General features: G+C 46.4%; 2 protein-coding genes across 6 annotated transcripts in view; one reads left to right on the forward strand and one right to left on the reverse strand.

Moving 5' to 3' along the window:
* fam13b (family with sequence similarity 13 member B) overlaps positions 1-716 on the forward strand; it is a 51,409-nt gene extending 50,693 nt beyond the window's left edge. For all 4 annotated transcript variants that reach the window (XM_042708016.1, XM_042708018.1, XM_012834291.3 and 1 more), the window contains one exon: positions 1-716. This exon is cut by the window's left edge and continues 2,068 nt beyond it. The gene's annotated coding sequence lies outside the window, so the exon portion shown is untranslated.
* A 3,163-nt stretch (positions 717-3,879) lies between these two features.
* Positions 3,880-15,000, reverse strand: part of klhl3 (kelch-like family member 3) — a 15,637-nt gene continuing 4,516 nt past the window's right edge. The window contains exons 5-15 of one of the 2 annotated variants that reach the window (XM_031568948.2): positions 14,558-14,720; positions 14,006-14,115; positions 13,465-13,581; positions 12,502-12,651; positions 12,201-12,318; positions 11,526-11,723; positions 10,615-10,716; positions 10,329-10,457; positions 9,905-10,045; positions 7,013-7,156; positions 3,880-6,678 (exon numbers count right to left, since the gene is read on the reverse strand). In XM_031568948.2, coding sequence (XP_031424808.1) covers positions 6,650-6,678; positions 7,013-7,156; positions 9,905-10,045; positions 10,329-10,457; positions 10,615-10,716; positions 11,526-11,723; positions 12,201-12,318; positions 12,502-12,651; positions 13,465-13,581; positions 14,006-14,115; positions 14,558-14,720 — 1,401 coding nt within the window. In that variant the 3' untranslated portion in view covers positions 3,880-6,649. Of the gene's footprint in view, positions 6,679-7,012; positions 7,157-9,327; positions 9,470-9,904; positions 10,046-10,328; positions 10,458-10,614; positions 10,717-11,525; positions 11,724-12,200; positions 12,319-12,501; positions 12,652-13,464; positions 13,582-14,005; positions 14,116-14,557; positions 14,721-15,000 lie in introns of those variants that run through there. The other variant, XM_031568949.2, reaches the window with a different exon arrangement.

A 15,000-nucleotide genomic window follows, 5' to 3' on the forward strand; every position in this document is an offset into this window, starting at 1 on the left:
TTAGACTCAGATGCACTATAAGAAGGGTAGGGGAACCATGCTTCTGAGAAGACACGCCACCCACAGTCCCTGACTCTTCACTGATATTCAGTGGAGCAAGTATGCCACCTGACACACGAGTGTATCCACCCCTTTGGACTTAACCAGGGTGTGTGTGTGTGTGTGTGTGTTTGTTTGTGTGTCTAGGGAATGGGGGAAGGGTGTCGAGGTTATTATTTGCACAGCATTCAAAGAATGCACCTTTTTTTCCTTTTTCTTTACGTTGTTTCTTTTTCCATGTCTGGTCATACAGCGAGTGGCTAAGCGCTATGTGAGCTTCAGACTGTGTGTGGCGCTGTTGTTAAATTATTTCCTGCATGTTGAACTCCTCGGCTGTCCCCTCAGTATCACCAGTGTGAACATGTCCTCCCTCCTCTGTTTTTTTAAGGACTTTTGTAAACGTTTGCTGTTATTCTGTGGGCCTCTGTTGCAGTGTAGTCCGTGTGCAGCGCAGCTCCGACGCATCCTCGCTGCAGTGTGTGTGTAAGCTGGGCATAGTGGTGAGCTTGCATGGCAGACCCTTTTTTCCTTCTGTTTTTTTTTTTTCTTTGTTTCTTTTGGTGCCATGAAGACTAAGCAATAACGTTAGTGTCTATAGGCCAGAGCCCATTGAATGAGGGAGGCCAACCTGTATCCAGTATGTGCATTTTTCTCAATAAATGGCTTGTGAATACTGATCCTGTCCTCATGCCTTTTTTTATGAGCTAAATTCTTGATGCAGCAGAGCATTAAAACATGTAGTGTGTGCGTGTGCATGTGTGTGTGTGTGTTTGAGGTGGATGATGTGCAGAATCAGAGATGGCTTTTGCGCTGTGTGGAGTCCGTTTGAGCCTCCTCCTCAGCCCCCCCCCCCCCCCCCCCCCCCCCCTCTCAACTACTCACACCTGACTCCAGTCAGTGGACCTATGGATGTCTTGGATGGCTGGCGTGTTCAAGAGCGTATTCGGAGCAAAGACAAATGTTAAACACACAGACCAGGGGGTCTCCGGAAACAGGATGGATCTAGGTTGGTCTGGGCCCTCCCCAGTCTACCACATACAGTCACACAGAATGAAATGATGTCTGAGGCTCTCTCTCGTCAGAGCAAAGGAGCTACAACTTACACAATGTTTTCCCTGCTAACCAGCCAGACAATGTCACATGACTCAAACTAAGGGTGGAAGGCAAACATGAGAACAGTGTGTCCATGTGGACAAAATGTCCTTCCGCTGAATACTCTCAACAACACACACACACACACACACACAGGCACTATGTAAATCCAGTGTACACACGAGAGGTTTATGCAAAACTACGGTTCCAAAGCAAAAGCACACTAGAAAGCGTCAAATATTAAGTGTAACGCTACTGAACATTAACAAGACTCCCAAAACAAAGGCCGTTGCCACAGCTACACTGTCTTTATTAACTAGGTTAAATCTGTAACCGAGACGACAAACACAAGCCTACATAGGCCATACATGTGTAAATGTGTGTGTGAGCGAGAGAGAGAGCTTGGCTGAGGTCCAGTGAGAGGTCATGTGACTCCCATTTGCTTTTGTGGTTTGGAACTGGACCTGCCAAATTATGTTGGAGGCTCTTGGTTTGGTGGGTGATCTCCAAACAGAAGAAGGTCATCCAAAACGCTGCAGAATCCGACAGAATGAAGGGGACCAGACCCAGGGACACCCCCCGAGGCTGTTCAAACTGACGGTCAAAGGTGGAGCCAGAGCTGATTAGAGCAGAGCTGCGGTCGGATAGTCTTTTTCGTTTAGGAAGGTTCTTGACTGACGTGTTGAGTGACCAGAAGTATCTGAGTGGCAGCCATGATAAGAGCTGGTCGAACTCTCTAAATGCGAAGAAAAGCTGCTTCATTGCTTCCTTTCTTATCTCCTTTAGCATAGGGTACACTGGACCATCCTTTATTATCTCCTTTAGCGTAGGGTACACTGGACCATCCTTTATTATCTCCTTTAGCATATGGTACACTGGAACAAATAAAAGGAAAGGCAATAATGCTGCAGCAACATTTAAAGACCTACATCAAAAACATTGTCTTTTCCCAAGTCCTTCTCCATCACATCTTGCCTTTTCTTTCTTTTCATTTCCTCATGATGTTTTTCATCTAGGTCAAGAAAAATTAAGGAAAGGATATAGGACGTATTTTTTAACTATAACATCTGTATATATAGAGACCAGGTATGTTGCATAGCAACCACGCCACAGGAAGTGGCATCACTAGCCTACCCTAACAATAATTCAATTTGAATTTAATCATCACATATTTATACATATCAACTTACATCTCTGCATCTTACTAAAAGATTACAGTGTCTCGGATGTTTATATAATGCATATATAATATATGGTTCCTGAGAGGAATGCTACCAACTTGATGTAAGCCCAGTTTTCGTTGGGATTGTGGTCTGGAGACGACACGTTTTTGGCTGGCCAATCAGTGAGCAACAAGAAGGGGTTTATCAGTCTCTGCCTGTTGTTAAATGGAGCATGTTTGCAATGCTCTTAAAGCAAATGAATGCAATTAGGTCCAGATACTTTGAATACAGTGAAATCCGGGCATGGAAATGCTAAACTAATGCACAGTAGCCGTTAGACACAAAGGAAAAGGTAATAAATGCTATTTACAGCCTATTCAATCATCCTTCCAACTTGTGGACTAAAGGCCAACGCCCACTGGCGGCAATATTCTCCGGAGCATCATGGAATGCACCTAATGTTGGGAAATACCCATTAACAATGATCTGGTGAAAACAATACTTTATTAACTGATTCTTTAAAGCATATTAAAGGCAGAAACAGCGTTTTAGTTCAGTTTAAATTCCCAATGGCTAGATAGATGTAACTATGCATTCAGTAATCATCTTTATTCGCTAACTACTTGCTATAAGCTGGGTAGCGTTAGTTAGTTCTGTTTACGAGTGGAAAGAAAAGTCAACCCACAGTGCCATAAAAAAAGCCTCAAATTGTTGAAGACGGTAAAAACACGTGGATTTAATTGAAAACCAAGACATTTCTATGGACATGATACTCAAAAAACAGAACCGTGTTGTACAGACGCCACCGGTGGGCGTTGGTCTTAAGAACCATTCTAACCAGCTCCATTTTATAAATAGTTCCAGGCAAACAATGACTTACTGGCTTTACAAAAAAGCTTATGTAACAGAGTAAATCTAATTATTCAAAGTATTGTTATTAGCGCCCTCCTGTGGTAAATTTAGAAAATACTTCCAAACGCATCCGTGTACTGCCGCGGACACTGCTTGCGCATGGGTGTCACCAAAGTACGGTTATAGTCGTTTTTCTGCTGTTGCGGATGCGTCTCAGCGCACAAGCTCAATCACAGCGTTTGAAATAATCTCTCTACACCACGTGAATCTACAGCTTGTCCGCTACAGCACGAAACGAACGAACATGAAGAGTACCTCAAGAGTATAGCAACTGTCACTCAAGAGTCGTTCAAAAGCCAATATTACATCACCCGGGCTCTTTTTTGCGCCCGGTCACTTTTTGCCATGACAGTGCCACATTTGTGAGGAACATGCATTTGTGGGATGAGCAGCACAGCTGAGTATGTGGGTTGCGCCCATGAAAAATGTGCCAAAATTGCTAAATGCCAAATAGTTTATTTTTATGTTGGTATTCACTCTTGTTTTGAGTTATATATATATATGTAATGACCCCGAAACATCCTGTTGTAGTTCTTCAAAGACAGAATGAAAGGCTTGGTCTTGAGCTTTATTGTGTAAAAGGCCTTGTATTCAGTGGTGTTTTCTTATTCATCTATTCATTTATTTTATTCATTGAGTAACAAGTAACACGAATCACTAACAGACAACAAGGTGACTGCACAGTACATGTCTTTATTCCTTAAACACTTTTGTATAGAAATGCATTAAAAACCTTTGTTGAGCATCAACTACACGGTACAATTGAACAACCCAGGTTAGCAGGTCAAATGTGTTTCCTTAGTGTGAAATAAAATGTGACTAAAAATGATGCCACTATCAGATGTGCATAGTCAGGCTCTTGTTCATCAAGCTGTTTCCGGTGTGTGCTGGAGCGACAGAACAACCACAGCTATTTCACCATGCTTACAGCTGCTTTCTGTATTGTGTAGCTATAGCTTCAGACACACTTGAAGTGTAGCCCTTCTTTATTCCGTGCGCTAACTTGCAGCTAGCTCTCAGATTTCATGCATACGATACACACTCAAAAGAGTCTTATCCTAACTTTAACAGACACCCTGCTTAACAGATCCTGTGAATGAGAGCTTGTTAGTAACAGGCTCTTTCTACCTGCCACAACAGGTCAGCGGTCCTTTAAAGACCAGCTTTGAACTCATTCAGTCTCTGGTGGCAACAGAAATCTGGAGGCCAACGCTTTGAGTTATTTGTGCAGGGAGAAAGTCGGGTCCTAATTGGCAGCTACCGGGTATGAAAGTTTCCGACGTTAATACAAGTCAGTGCTACTCAAGAGGCTTAAAGGCTGACAAATGCAATTTACTAAGCAGGTTCACGATTTCATTCACGACTCCACACATGGCGATATTGTGCATATTTTCTGAAATGCTGGGTGGTAGATTATAAAACATTACAAAAAGTTGTTAACCTGTCATTTCATTTCATTTCATAGGTATATCGTCATAACAATGGCAACTCTACAAATGCATTGTATATTTCAAGAACTCCGCCAGAGACTAGAGGAACTGGACCTCTAAGGCAAAGCAAGTAAACATTTTTTTTTTTGTAATGGAATATATGCTTGTGACACACGCGTGTGCACACCTTTGACACTGTTGACAGTGGAGATGGGCACCCTGCTTCCATCTCACACAAACCCTGGAGTTCAGCTTCCACTAGAGGACTCAGGCGTCATGCTGTCAATCTGCGCATCAGTCTGTCAGGTCTCCGATGACCAGCAATGGAGACCAGCTATGGAGACCAGCTTTGGAGACCAGCTTTGGAGACCAGCTATGGAGCACAGCACAGCCAGCACAGTCTCACAGTCTTGGTGTAGGGTTGCTTCTGGAGGGCCACTTCAGCCCCGCCTCATGACATGACCGACTAACGCCACAGCCATGCAGCGGCCCACTGTGCTGGTCGGGGTGTGGAGGGCCACCTCACCAGGTCCCAAAACCCCCCCCACCACCTACAGCTGCACAGAGCTAGTGGTTGTGGCGACTGGATTCATGTAGTGTTGACTTGGCACATTCTCTTCAGACTCCTTATAGGCAGATACATCTATGTGACATAACTGGGACATCGGAGACTAATACTGGATACATCCGAGTGACATCTCAGACAGCTACATACCTCCGTTACATCTTCAGAGGTCTCAAATATCTACAGACATTTTTCAGAGACCTCTGTGAGATGTCTATGAGACATGTATGAGACGTCTGTGAGACTCTGCTGTAGTCACAGCGTCACTCAGACTGGCACGAATCGCTTTTGCAGTTGTGTTTCAACAGTGAGGATCACACAAAGAGCTGGCATCACTGACAAACAGGAGAACACAAAAGAGAGAGAGACACAGGAAGAGGGACAAAGACAGGAAGACAACAAGAACAAAGGAAAGGGAAAGGAGAGAGAAAAACAAAAAGAGATCGAGTCAAGAGATCAGAGGGAAGGAGAGAAGTGCTCGTCACTTGGTGAATGACTGAATTCCTGAAAGTGAGCGTAGATCCAGCTTGATGCTTGCGTATTTGGTTGCACATTCACACACACACACACACACACACACACAAACACCATTGTCAGGGGTGGCACTGCAACGCTGCTTCTGGTCTCTGGCCTACAGTCTATAGCATAAAGTTGCAGGGTGGGGTAAGGAGGTGGAGATGGTTCCTGTTGGGGAGTAGGGGGGTGGAGATGGTTCCTGTTAGGGAGTAGGGGAAAGGAGGTGGGGATGGTTCCTGTTGGAGAGTAAAGAATCAGTAGTTGAGCAGAGATGCCCAGTGAGTGGATACCATGGAACTAGAACTACATCCTGTTCCACACACACACACACACACACACACACACACACACACACACACACACACACACACACACACACACACACACACACACACACACACACACACACACACACACACGTTTATGACCTCTATTCATCACATGATGTCAATCAATTCATCCATTCGTGGAACAACCAATCCAATCAATCAATGGTTCTCCCTTGGCTTTGGAGTTCATGATGCCCCCTCTTTAACTTAAATAAAGTAAAGAATATAAAAAGGTGCTCTGCTTCAGGTGCTCCACTGGCTTTTGCCCTTCAACCCGTCCACTGTGTCAAGGAAGAGGGTGTGGCCTAACTAAATGGCATTCTCTGATTGGAGGAGAGGGAGCGTCCATCTCAGGAAGGGCAGGGCTACTCCAGGCAGCACAGTCAGGGATTGGAGGTTGGGTCAACATGCAGCGTGCACCAGCAGAGGCTGATGGGTAAATCAGCGGGCATCTGGGCCACAGAGGAAGTCTCTTCTCTGACTGGTCCAGGTGAACCCTGGGTGGTTGCAGTCTGTTTTCTGATTGGTCCAGATGGGCTCCGATGGACAGCAGTCTATTTTGTGATTGGTCCAGGGGAAGATACTGATGCGGGAAGCTTACTGTCATGATGGTTTATCAACGACTGAGACACCTGCACGACAGAGCGAGAGAGAGGGGAGACATTAATCGTGTGTGTGTGTGTGTGTGTGTGTGTGTGTGTGTGTGTGTGTGTGTGTGTGTGTGTGTGGTGTAGATGAACTCTGAGAATGTATGTGTGTGTATGTCTCTGAGTGAGTGTGTGTGTGTATGTATGTCTCTGTGTGAGTGTGTGTGTGTGTGTGTGTGTGGTGTAGATGAACTCTGAGAATGTATGTGTGTGTGTGTATGTCTCTGTGAGTGAGTGTGTATGTATGTCTCTGTGTGAGTGTGTGTGTGTGTGTGTGTATGTATGTCTCTGTGTGAGTGTGTGTGTGTGTGTGTTTTACCTGCATAGCTCCGTCCATTGCCCATGTTGATAGGTAGTAGACTCCACTTGTCTGTGGCTGGGTTGTAGAACTCCACAGAGGAGAGGTTACAGGAGCCGTCGTCTCCCCCGACAACATACAGCATCCCGTTAATGGCACTCACACCTGGGGGCCGGACACAGCATCTCAATTAACCTCTGAACTGGTCTGGTCCACAGCAACTCAATTAACCTCTGGCCTGGTCGAGTCCACAGCATCTCATTTAACCCTGACCTGGTGTAGTCCACAGCAACTCAATTAACCTCTGAACTGGTCTGGTCCACAGCAACTCAATTAACCTCTGAACTGGTCTAGTCCACAGCAACTCAATTAACCTCTGACCTGGTCGAGTCCCCAGCAACTCAATTAACCTCTGACCTGGTCAAGTCCACAGCAACTCAATTAACCTCTGAACTGGTGTAGTCCACAGCATCTCAATTAACCTCTGACCTGGTCTAGTCCACTCTAACCAATGCAATGAGCTCAGAAGCACTTTACTTTATTCACTCGCTCTGCCTTTGTGGAAATTAGACTTTATCAGCGGGAACGTCTGACAGAGACCTTCAGAGGAAACAAGACTGTAGAACACCAGACACACACTCGCCCCTAGAACATTCAGCACCACTGTAGAACACCAGACACACACACTCACCCCTAGAACATTCAGCACCACTGTAGATCACCAGACACACACTCGCCCCTAGAACATACAGAACACCAGACACACACTCGCCCCTAAACTGTAGAACACCAGACACACACTCGCCCCTAGAACATACAGAACACCAGACACACACTCGCCCCTAGAATATTCAGCACCACTGTAGAACACCAGACACACACTCGCCCCTAGACTGTAGAACACCAGACACACACTCGCCCCTAGAACATTCAGAACACCAGACACACATTCGCCCCTAGAATATTTAGCACCACTGTAGAACACCAGACACACACTCGCCCTCACAAGGAGGGGAACCTGTGTGAAATGTCAAATGCGTATTATATTTGGGTACATTCCTGCATGTTATACACACACATATAATGCTATGCTGTTATACACATACTGTACATATAATGTTATACACATACATATAATGTTTTACACATATAAACTCCTCAAAAAAAGTTCAGAAACGTTATTTCGGTCGATTATTTCTCCATTTTAATAATACCAATTGGTATTGTATTTTATATCGTTGGAAAGCCTGATTAGTCACCTTTACAACGAGGTACAACTTGTAAGGATCGTGCATTCGTGGAATGAGCAACACAGCTAACCGTGTGGGTAGCGGCCCAAAACAATTTGCCAAAATCCCCTGCAATATTCTTCTGTTGGTATTCAGTGAGATATTGGAATGAGATTCTGGAGCCAGTGGCGATCCCATATCTCCAGAATCTGGGACCTAACTCCATCCTCCAGGATGACAACGCTCGCCCCCACAGAGGCAGGATCATCACAGAGTACCTCCAGAATTTGGGAGTAGAGAGGATGGAATGGCCTGCCGTGAGTCCAGACCTCAACCCAATTGAATACTTGTGGGATCAGCTTGGGCGTGCTGTACGTGTCAGAGTGACCAACGCAACCATGTTGGCTGACTTGCGACAAATCCTGGTTGAGGAATGGGATGCAATCCCACAGCAGTGTGTGACCAGGCTGAGAGACAGCATGAGGAAGAGGTGCCAAGCCGTTGTGGCTGCGTATGGATCTTCCACACGCTACTGAGGTCCCTGACAGGGGAACATTTATAAAGTGTAAAAATGGCTAATATGTGTTGTTTTTTCCTTGTTACTGTGAGAGAGTGCAATCATCCAATCCACCAAGCAACCAAAACAAGAGTGAATACCAACAGAAGAATTTGGGATTTTGGCACATTTTTTGGGGCCGCTACCTACACAGTTAGTTGTGTTGCTCATTCCACGAATGCACGATCCTTACAAGTTGTACCTCGTTGTAAAGGTGACTAATCAGGCTTTCCAACGATATAAAATACAATACCAATTGGTATTATTAAAGGGGAGGAATAATCAACCGAAATAACGTTTCCGAACTTTTTTTGAGGAGTTTATATAATGCTATGCTGTTATGCACATATATATATATATAATGTTATGTTGCTATGCACATACATATAATGACATATAATAAAACAAAATGACATACTTATGTGGATATGTGAGTGTGTTGTCCTTTTTCGAGCTGATGTCATAGGTCGCATGACAGTTACATGTGCCAGAGGCGTACTACAATACTACAAAATATATTCCCATCAACATGATCACATGGCTCACTTAACTGATTTATTTTCACTGTTACTTTATCAGCCAACCTACAGCCCTGGGCACACGCAACCCCACAGGGGCCAGTGTGAGGAAACAGCTGGTGCCATGGCAACGAGACTCCTGAAGACTCATGCCATTCTGTGATGCCTAAAAGTTCTAAGAAGCATTGAGAGTCAATTATAAGACATGACTGACTTCACTCATATGGTTTATGTGCTCAGCTGTAAGGCTGACACTGGGCTGTTTTTTGTTTACCATCTGGTTTCCATGACACTGTGGGAATGGTCCTAGGAACTGTACCAGGGTTCTGCGCGTGTGTTCTGGTTCTCACGTGGCTCTGTGCAAGTAGCCTGGTTCTAGAGTGGTTCTGTGAGTGTGTCCTGGTTTTAGGAGTGGTTCAGTGTAGGTCTACTAGTACTAAGAGTGGTTCTGTGTGGGTGTACAGGTTCTAGGATTGGTTCTGTGTGGGTCTGCTAGTACTAAGAGTAGTTCTGTGTGGGTGTACAGGTTCTAGGATTGGTTCTGTGTGGGTCTGCTAGTACTAAGAGTAGTTCCGTGTGGGTGTACTGGTTCTAGGAGTGGTGAGCTCACCTGCGTTGCGGCGGCACATGTTCATGTCGCACACCTGTCTCCAGGTGTTGCTGGGGGGGTCGTACACCTCCACGCTCTTCCTCACCAGAGGCCCGTCATGCCCCCCCGCTGCATACAGCTGCGTCCCCAGCACACCCACACCTGAATAACACAACAGCACTCAGAGATCTACACAAGCACAAAAACCACACAAGAGAATAGACAGCTTGTGTAGTAAACTGTTATGAACACTTAGTTTAACATTATAGTTTAACATTATAGTTTAACTTTAACAACTTATAGGTGTGTTTGGTTGATGTGTATGTGTTAATACCATTTGGTGTGTGTGTGTATGTTTACGATGTCTGTGTGTGTGTGTGTGTGTGTGTGTGTGTGTGTGTGTGTGTGTGTGTGTGTGTGTGTGTGTAGTGTGTGTGGATCCCACCTGCTCCACTGCGTCTGGTGCTCATGTCGGCCACGTAGACCCACTGGTTCCTGACGGGGTCATACTCCTCTACTGTGCTCAGGCAGTGCCGAGATGCGCCGTCATAACCTCCTACTGCATACAGCTTACCTGCACACACACACACGCACGCACACATTCAAATACACACACAGTCTGTGATGGGCTGGATGGCCTGTGATTGGCTGTGCCCTGCACAGCGTTTAAAATAGGGTTGTTTGTGTGTGTGTGCGGCAGTGTGGGTTGCCATGACGACAGCGTCTCTCACCGTCCACCACTCCCACTCCGACACTGCTGCGTCTGGTGTTCATCGAGGCCACGAACGTCCAGTCATTAGACTTCCAGCTGTAGGCCTCCACTGAGGACAGACCTGCAGGAGGAGAGGGAGAGAGAGAGAGAGAGAGAGAGAGAGATAGAGAGAGAGGGAGAGAGGAGGACAAAAAGAGAAGGGGAAAGAAAGAGGTGAGGGAGAAAATAGGGAGAGGAAAACAGGATACAAAAAAGAGAGAGGACAAGATAGGGGGAAAAAAGGGTGGGAAAGGGGGTGAAGTAGAGAAAGAATGCAGGAGAAACAGAGATTATTAAACAAAGGGCAGCCTATAGCACACTGCATATGACCACTCTCAGAGACAGAGGGACTGTGTGTGAACTCTCTATTCCACAGCTTTGTGTTTGAACACACACACACACACAAACACACACACACACACACACACACACACAAACACACAGAGAAAGAGAGAGAGAGAAAGAGAGAGACTAACAGGACACTTGCAGTCTATGGACAACAAAGACACACATTCAGTGTGACACCAGCAGATGTAGGTCAACGTGCCAGTGGGTTTTCTCTCTCCCATACACATAAACACACACAAACACACATGAATACACACACACACACTTCAGTTAATTTCATGTGCCGTTAGTGCCACAATAATGCTTTTGTTCTAGAGGTTCTCCTTGGGGTTTTTGAACTCAACTGGTCATTCCACCTCTTCTTGAGGCTTCTGGAATGTCTTAAATGTGCATCATCATAATTCACATGTGACAGAGCCTTTCACATTTGGGCAAGAATTTCAACATGGTGCTATGTATGTGTGCATGCGAGTGTCTATGTATGTGTATGCAGGTGTCTAAGTGCATGTGTGTGTGTGTGTCTGCACACGCATGTGTGTGTACCTGTGCTGCCATCGAAGCCCCCCACAGCGTAGAGCACATCCCCCAGTACTGCTGCTCCGAGCGTGCTGCGCCTCTCCTGCATACTGGCCATGGTGGTCCACTGGTCCCGCCCACCGTCGTACATGTCCACCGTCCGCACGCGCAGAGAGCCGTTAAAGCCCCCAACCGCATACACACGGCCCCCCATGAAGACCACACCTGCACGCACACACACGCACGCACGCATAAACACACACAAGCCATACAGCCATAGGAGATGATTTATCACGTCATGTCAAAGCCACCCACCCCGAGATTCATCCTGTATAGTTAGTCACATCGGCAGGAAGATCCTGATTAACACTGCCAAATGTCAATTTACGTCTTGTTTAGTCAATCCTGGATACCAAACTCAAAAAGACTAAGATTAATACTGAACTCGAAAACTCCACACTACTTGCAGGGACTAACACTTTCACTCTAACCCATACTGAACGCTCAGACTAACCCCATAACGATAACCTGTGTGCTTTCCCCCTTACCAACCCCATATCCCAACCCCTCCATCCCCAGGCTACAACCCTACCCCAGACCTGCCCCTGTGCTCCGACTACCCCCAGACTATCCACCATCTTGAGACCCCCCCCCCCCCCCAGACCTGCCCCTGTACACCCCCCCCCCCCCCCGGAGGCCCACCTGCTCGGCAGCGTCTGGAGGGCAGCTCTGCCACCTGGTACCAGCGCTCCTCCTGGAAGTCATAACACTCCACTGTCCGGATGGCTTTAGGGGCCTGCCCACCCACCACGATCATCACCTGACACACACACACAACAGGGCAAGTTGACGTTGGCGTGCATGGATGTGTGTGTGTGAGTGTGTGTGTGTCCAAGTAGCTTTGACAGGCTGAGTATGTGTGTAGCTTTGACAGGCTGAGTATGTGTGTATGTGTGTAGCTTTGACAGGCTGAGTATGTGTGTATGTGTGTGTATGTGTGTACCTTTGGCAGGCTGACCGGCGTGCGTGGTCGTGTCCGGTCAGTCTTGATGAGATGGCGCTGGTCAGCTGGCAGCAAGTGATACTTCATGGCCTCAATCAGGAAGTCCTTACAGGTGTTATTATTCTTGATAAGGGCCTCTTCCTCCACCCTCTACACACACACACACACACAAAAACAAAAAAAGTGCATGGCAGAGGCACACACTCATTAATATTTAACTATATAACTAGCCACCCATTTCTAAATTGCAATTTGTATGAGAAAAAAAAAGTCTCTGAGAGAATGAAATAAATCTGGATGGGAATGAACAGTGTGTTTGCTGCCATGAGTGTGTGTGTGTGTGTGTGTGTGTGTGTGACTGACACTAAGAGTCGCCTTACACACTCACCTGGGCTAGCTCACCTATGACATCATCATCATAACAAACAGACTCACCTAGATGAGGTCATGTGTACAGTGACACGGGCTGCAACAATGACTGCATCACCGCCATACCGCAGTACTAGGGGGTGTTGAGCCTGTCACCATCATTACTCTTTTTCCCCTTCTGTGAGAGTGCTGCCATCCTCATGTAGCCTAACCTGTGGCCGTATCTGGATATTTTTGGACCAGGTAACCTACAGACTTTATATATCAGCCTCACCTGGACCAGGTAACCTATAGACTTTATATATCAGCCTCACCTGGACCAGGTAACTTATAGACTTTATATATCAGCCTCACCTGGACCAGGTAACCTATAGACTTTATATATCAGCTTCACCTGGACCAGGTAACCTATAGACTTTATATATCAGCTTCACCTGGACCAGGTAACCTATAGACTTTATATATCAGCCTCACCTGGACCAGGTAACCTATAGACTTTATATATCAGCCTCACCTGGACCAGGTAACCTATAGACTTTATATATCAGCCTCACCTGGACCAGGTAACCTATAGACTTTATATATCAGCCTCACCTGGACCAGGTAATCTCTGGAGAGCAGTGGCAGCCTGACGTGCTCCATGAGCTTTGGCATGTGCTCCAGACGAGCCTCCTTGTTGTGATTAATCCAGGCCACCATCGCCTCAAACACCTGCAGAGGGACAACAGGGAGAAAAGAGTGACACATCTAACTTTTCATATCTAACCTGACAGCTAACCTGTAACAATGCTATTTAGTTGACTTTTTTATATATTAAATGCAGCCTATTGGGTGCTAATTTCCAACCCTGACACACACACATTTCATTCTCACTCATTTGTTGTCTTCTTGCACATCACCTTATACATTGAAGCAACTACAATGCATCTCCTACACACTGAACCGCTTCACTGCCTGTTTGGTGTTCCCAATGACTATATTTAGAGGTGGACCAGTTGCAGTACCTGAATCCCTTTTCACAGCTATTCTTCTGATGTGTGTGACTGACTTTTGCATTAGAGGACCGTATGAGGAAACTGTGGGTGGTGTGTGTGTGTGTGCTTGTGTGTGTGTGGTGTGTCTGTGTGTTCTTTACCTTTTCCTCTGAGGAGACAGTGAGTTTGTCACTGGCGATGAGACTGCAGACCTGCTGCAGTGAAAGAGCCATGAACTCCTCCCCCTGAACTACCTCTGAGAAATGCTGCTCTGTAAGTTCACACACACAGACACACACACAAACACACACACACATTAATAATCTCAATCAGTTTACTTGGAGGTAAAATTTCTAGGTGCGCATGTGTGTGATGTGCATGTGCGTGTGCGTGTTGCTGAGAAGGGTGGTACAGATGTATGTGTGTGTGTGTGTGTGTCTGTGTGTGCGTGCGTGTGTGCGTGAGACTGAGCAGGGTGGTGCAGCTGTGTAGGGATGTGTGTGTGTGCGCGCGTGTGTGTGTGTGTGTGTGTGTGTGTGTGTGTGTGTGTGTGTGGTGTGTGTGTGTGTGCGTGCGTACCTGCGTATGCGTGCGCGAGACTGAGCAGGGTGGTGCAGCTGTGTAGGGATGTGTGCGCGTGCGTGTGTGTGTGTGTGTGTGTGTGTGTGTGTGTGTGTGTGTGCGCGCTTGTGTGTGTGTATGTGTGCGCGTACCTGCGTATGCGTGCGCGAGACTGAGCAGGGTGGTGCAGGTGTGTAGGTCGGCGAAGGCGCGGATTCCCAGACAGTTAGAGGGGTGCAGCTGGGCCTGAAGAAACTCACAGCACACCTGCCGAACATCCATCAGCTGCAGCAGGCTAGCAGCAGGGAGGAGAACCTACACACACACACACACACACACACACACAGCCACTTTATTTATAGGCCACTATTATACTATTAAGTGCAATCCTCTATACAATATACTTCCTGAATGTCTATAGCCCTACAGTGGTGTTAATGTATTCCTGTCATCCTTTGTTTACGTATTGGTGTGATTGGGTTAGCGGCACATCTTACGTTTTTCGTTCAGAGAGACTTTCTCTCTGCGTGTGAGAAACTGATGCATAAAGTATAGCTGTCGCTTTACCTCTGGGACATAACACACACACACACAC

Source organism: Clupea harengus, chromosome 6, assembly GCF_900700415.2.
Source record: "Clupea harengus chromosome 6, Ch_v2.0.2, whole genome shotgun sequence".
NCBI classification, from domain to species: domain Eukaryota; kingdom Metazoa; phylum Chordata; class Actinopteri; order Clupeiformes; family Clupeidae; genus Clupea; species Clupea harengus.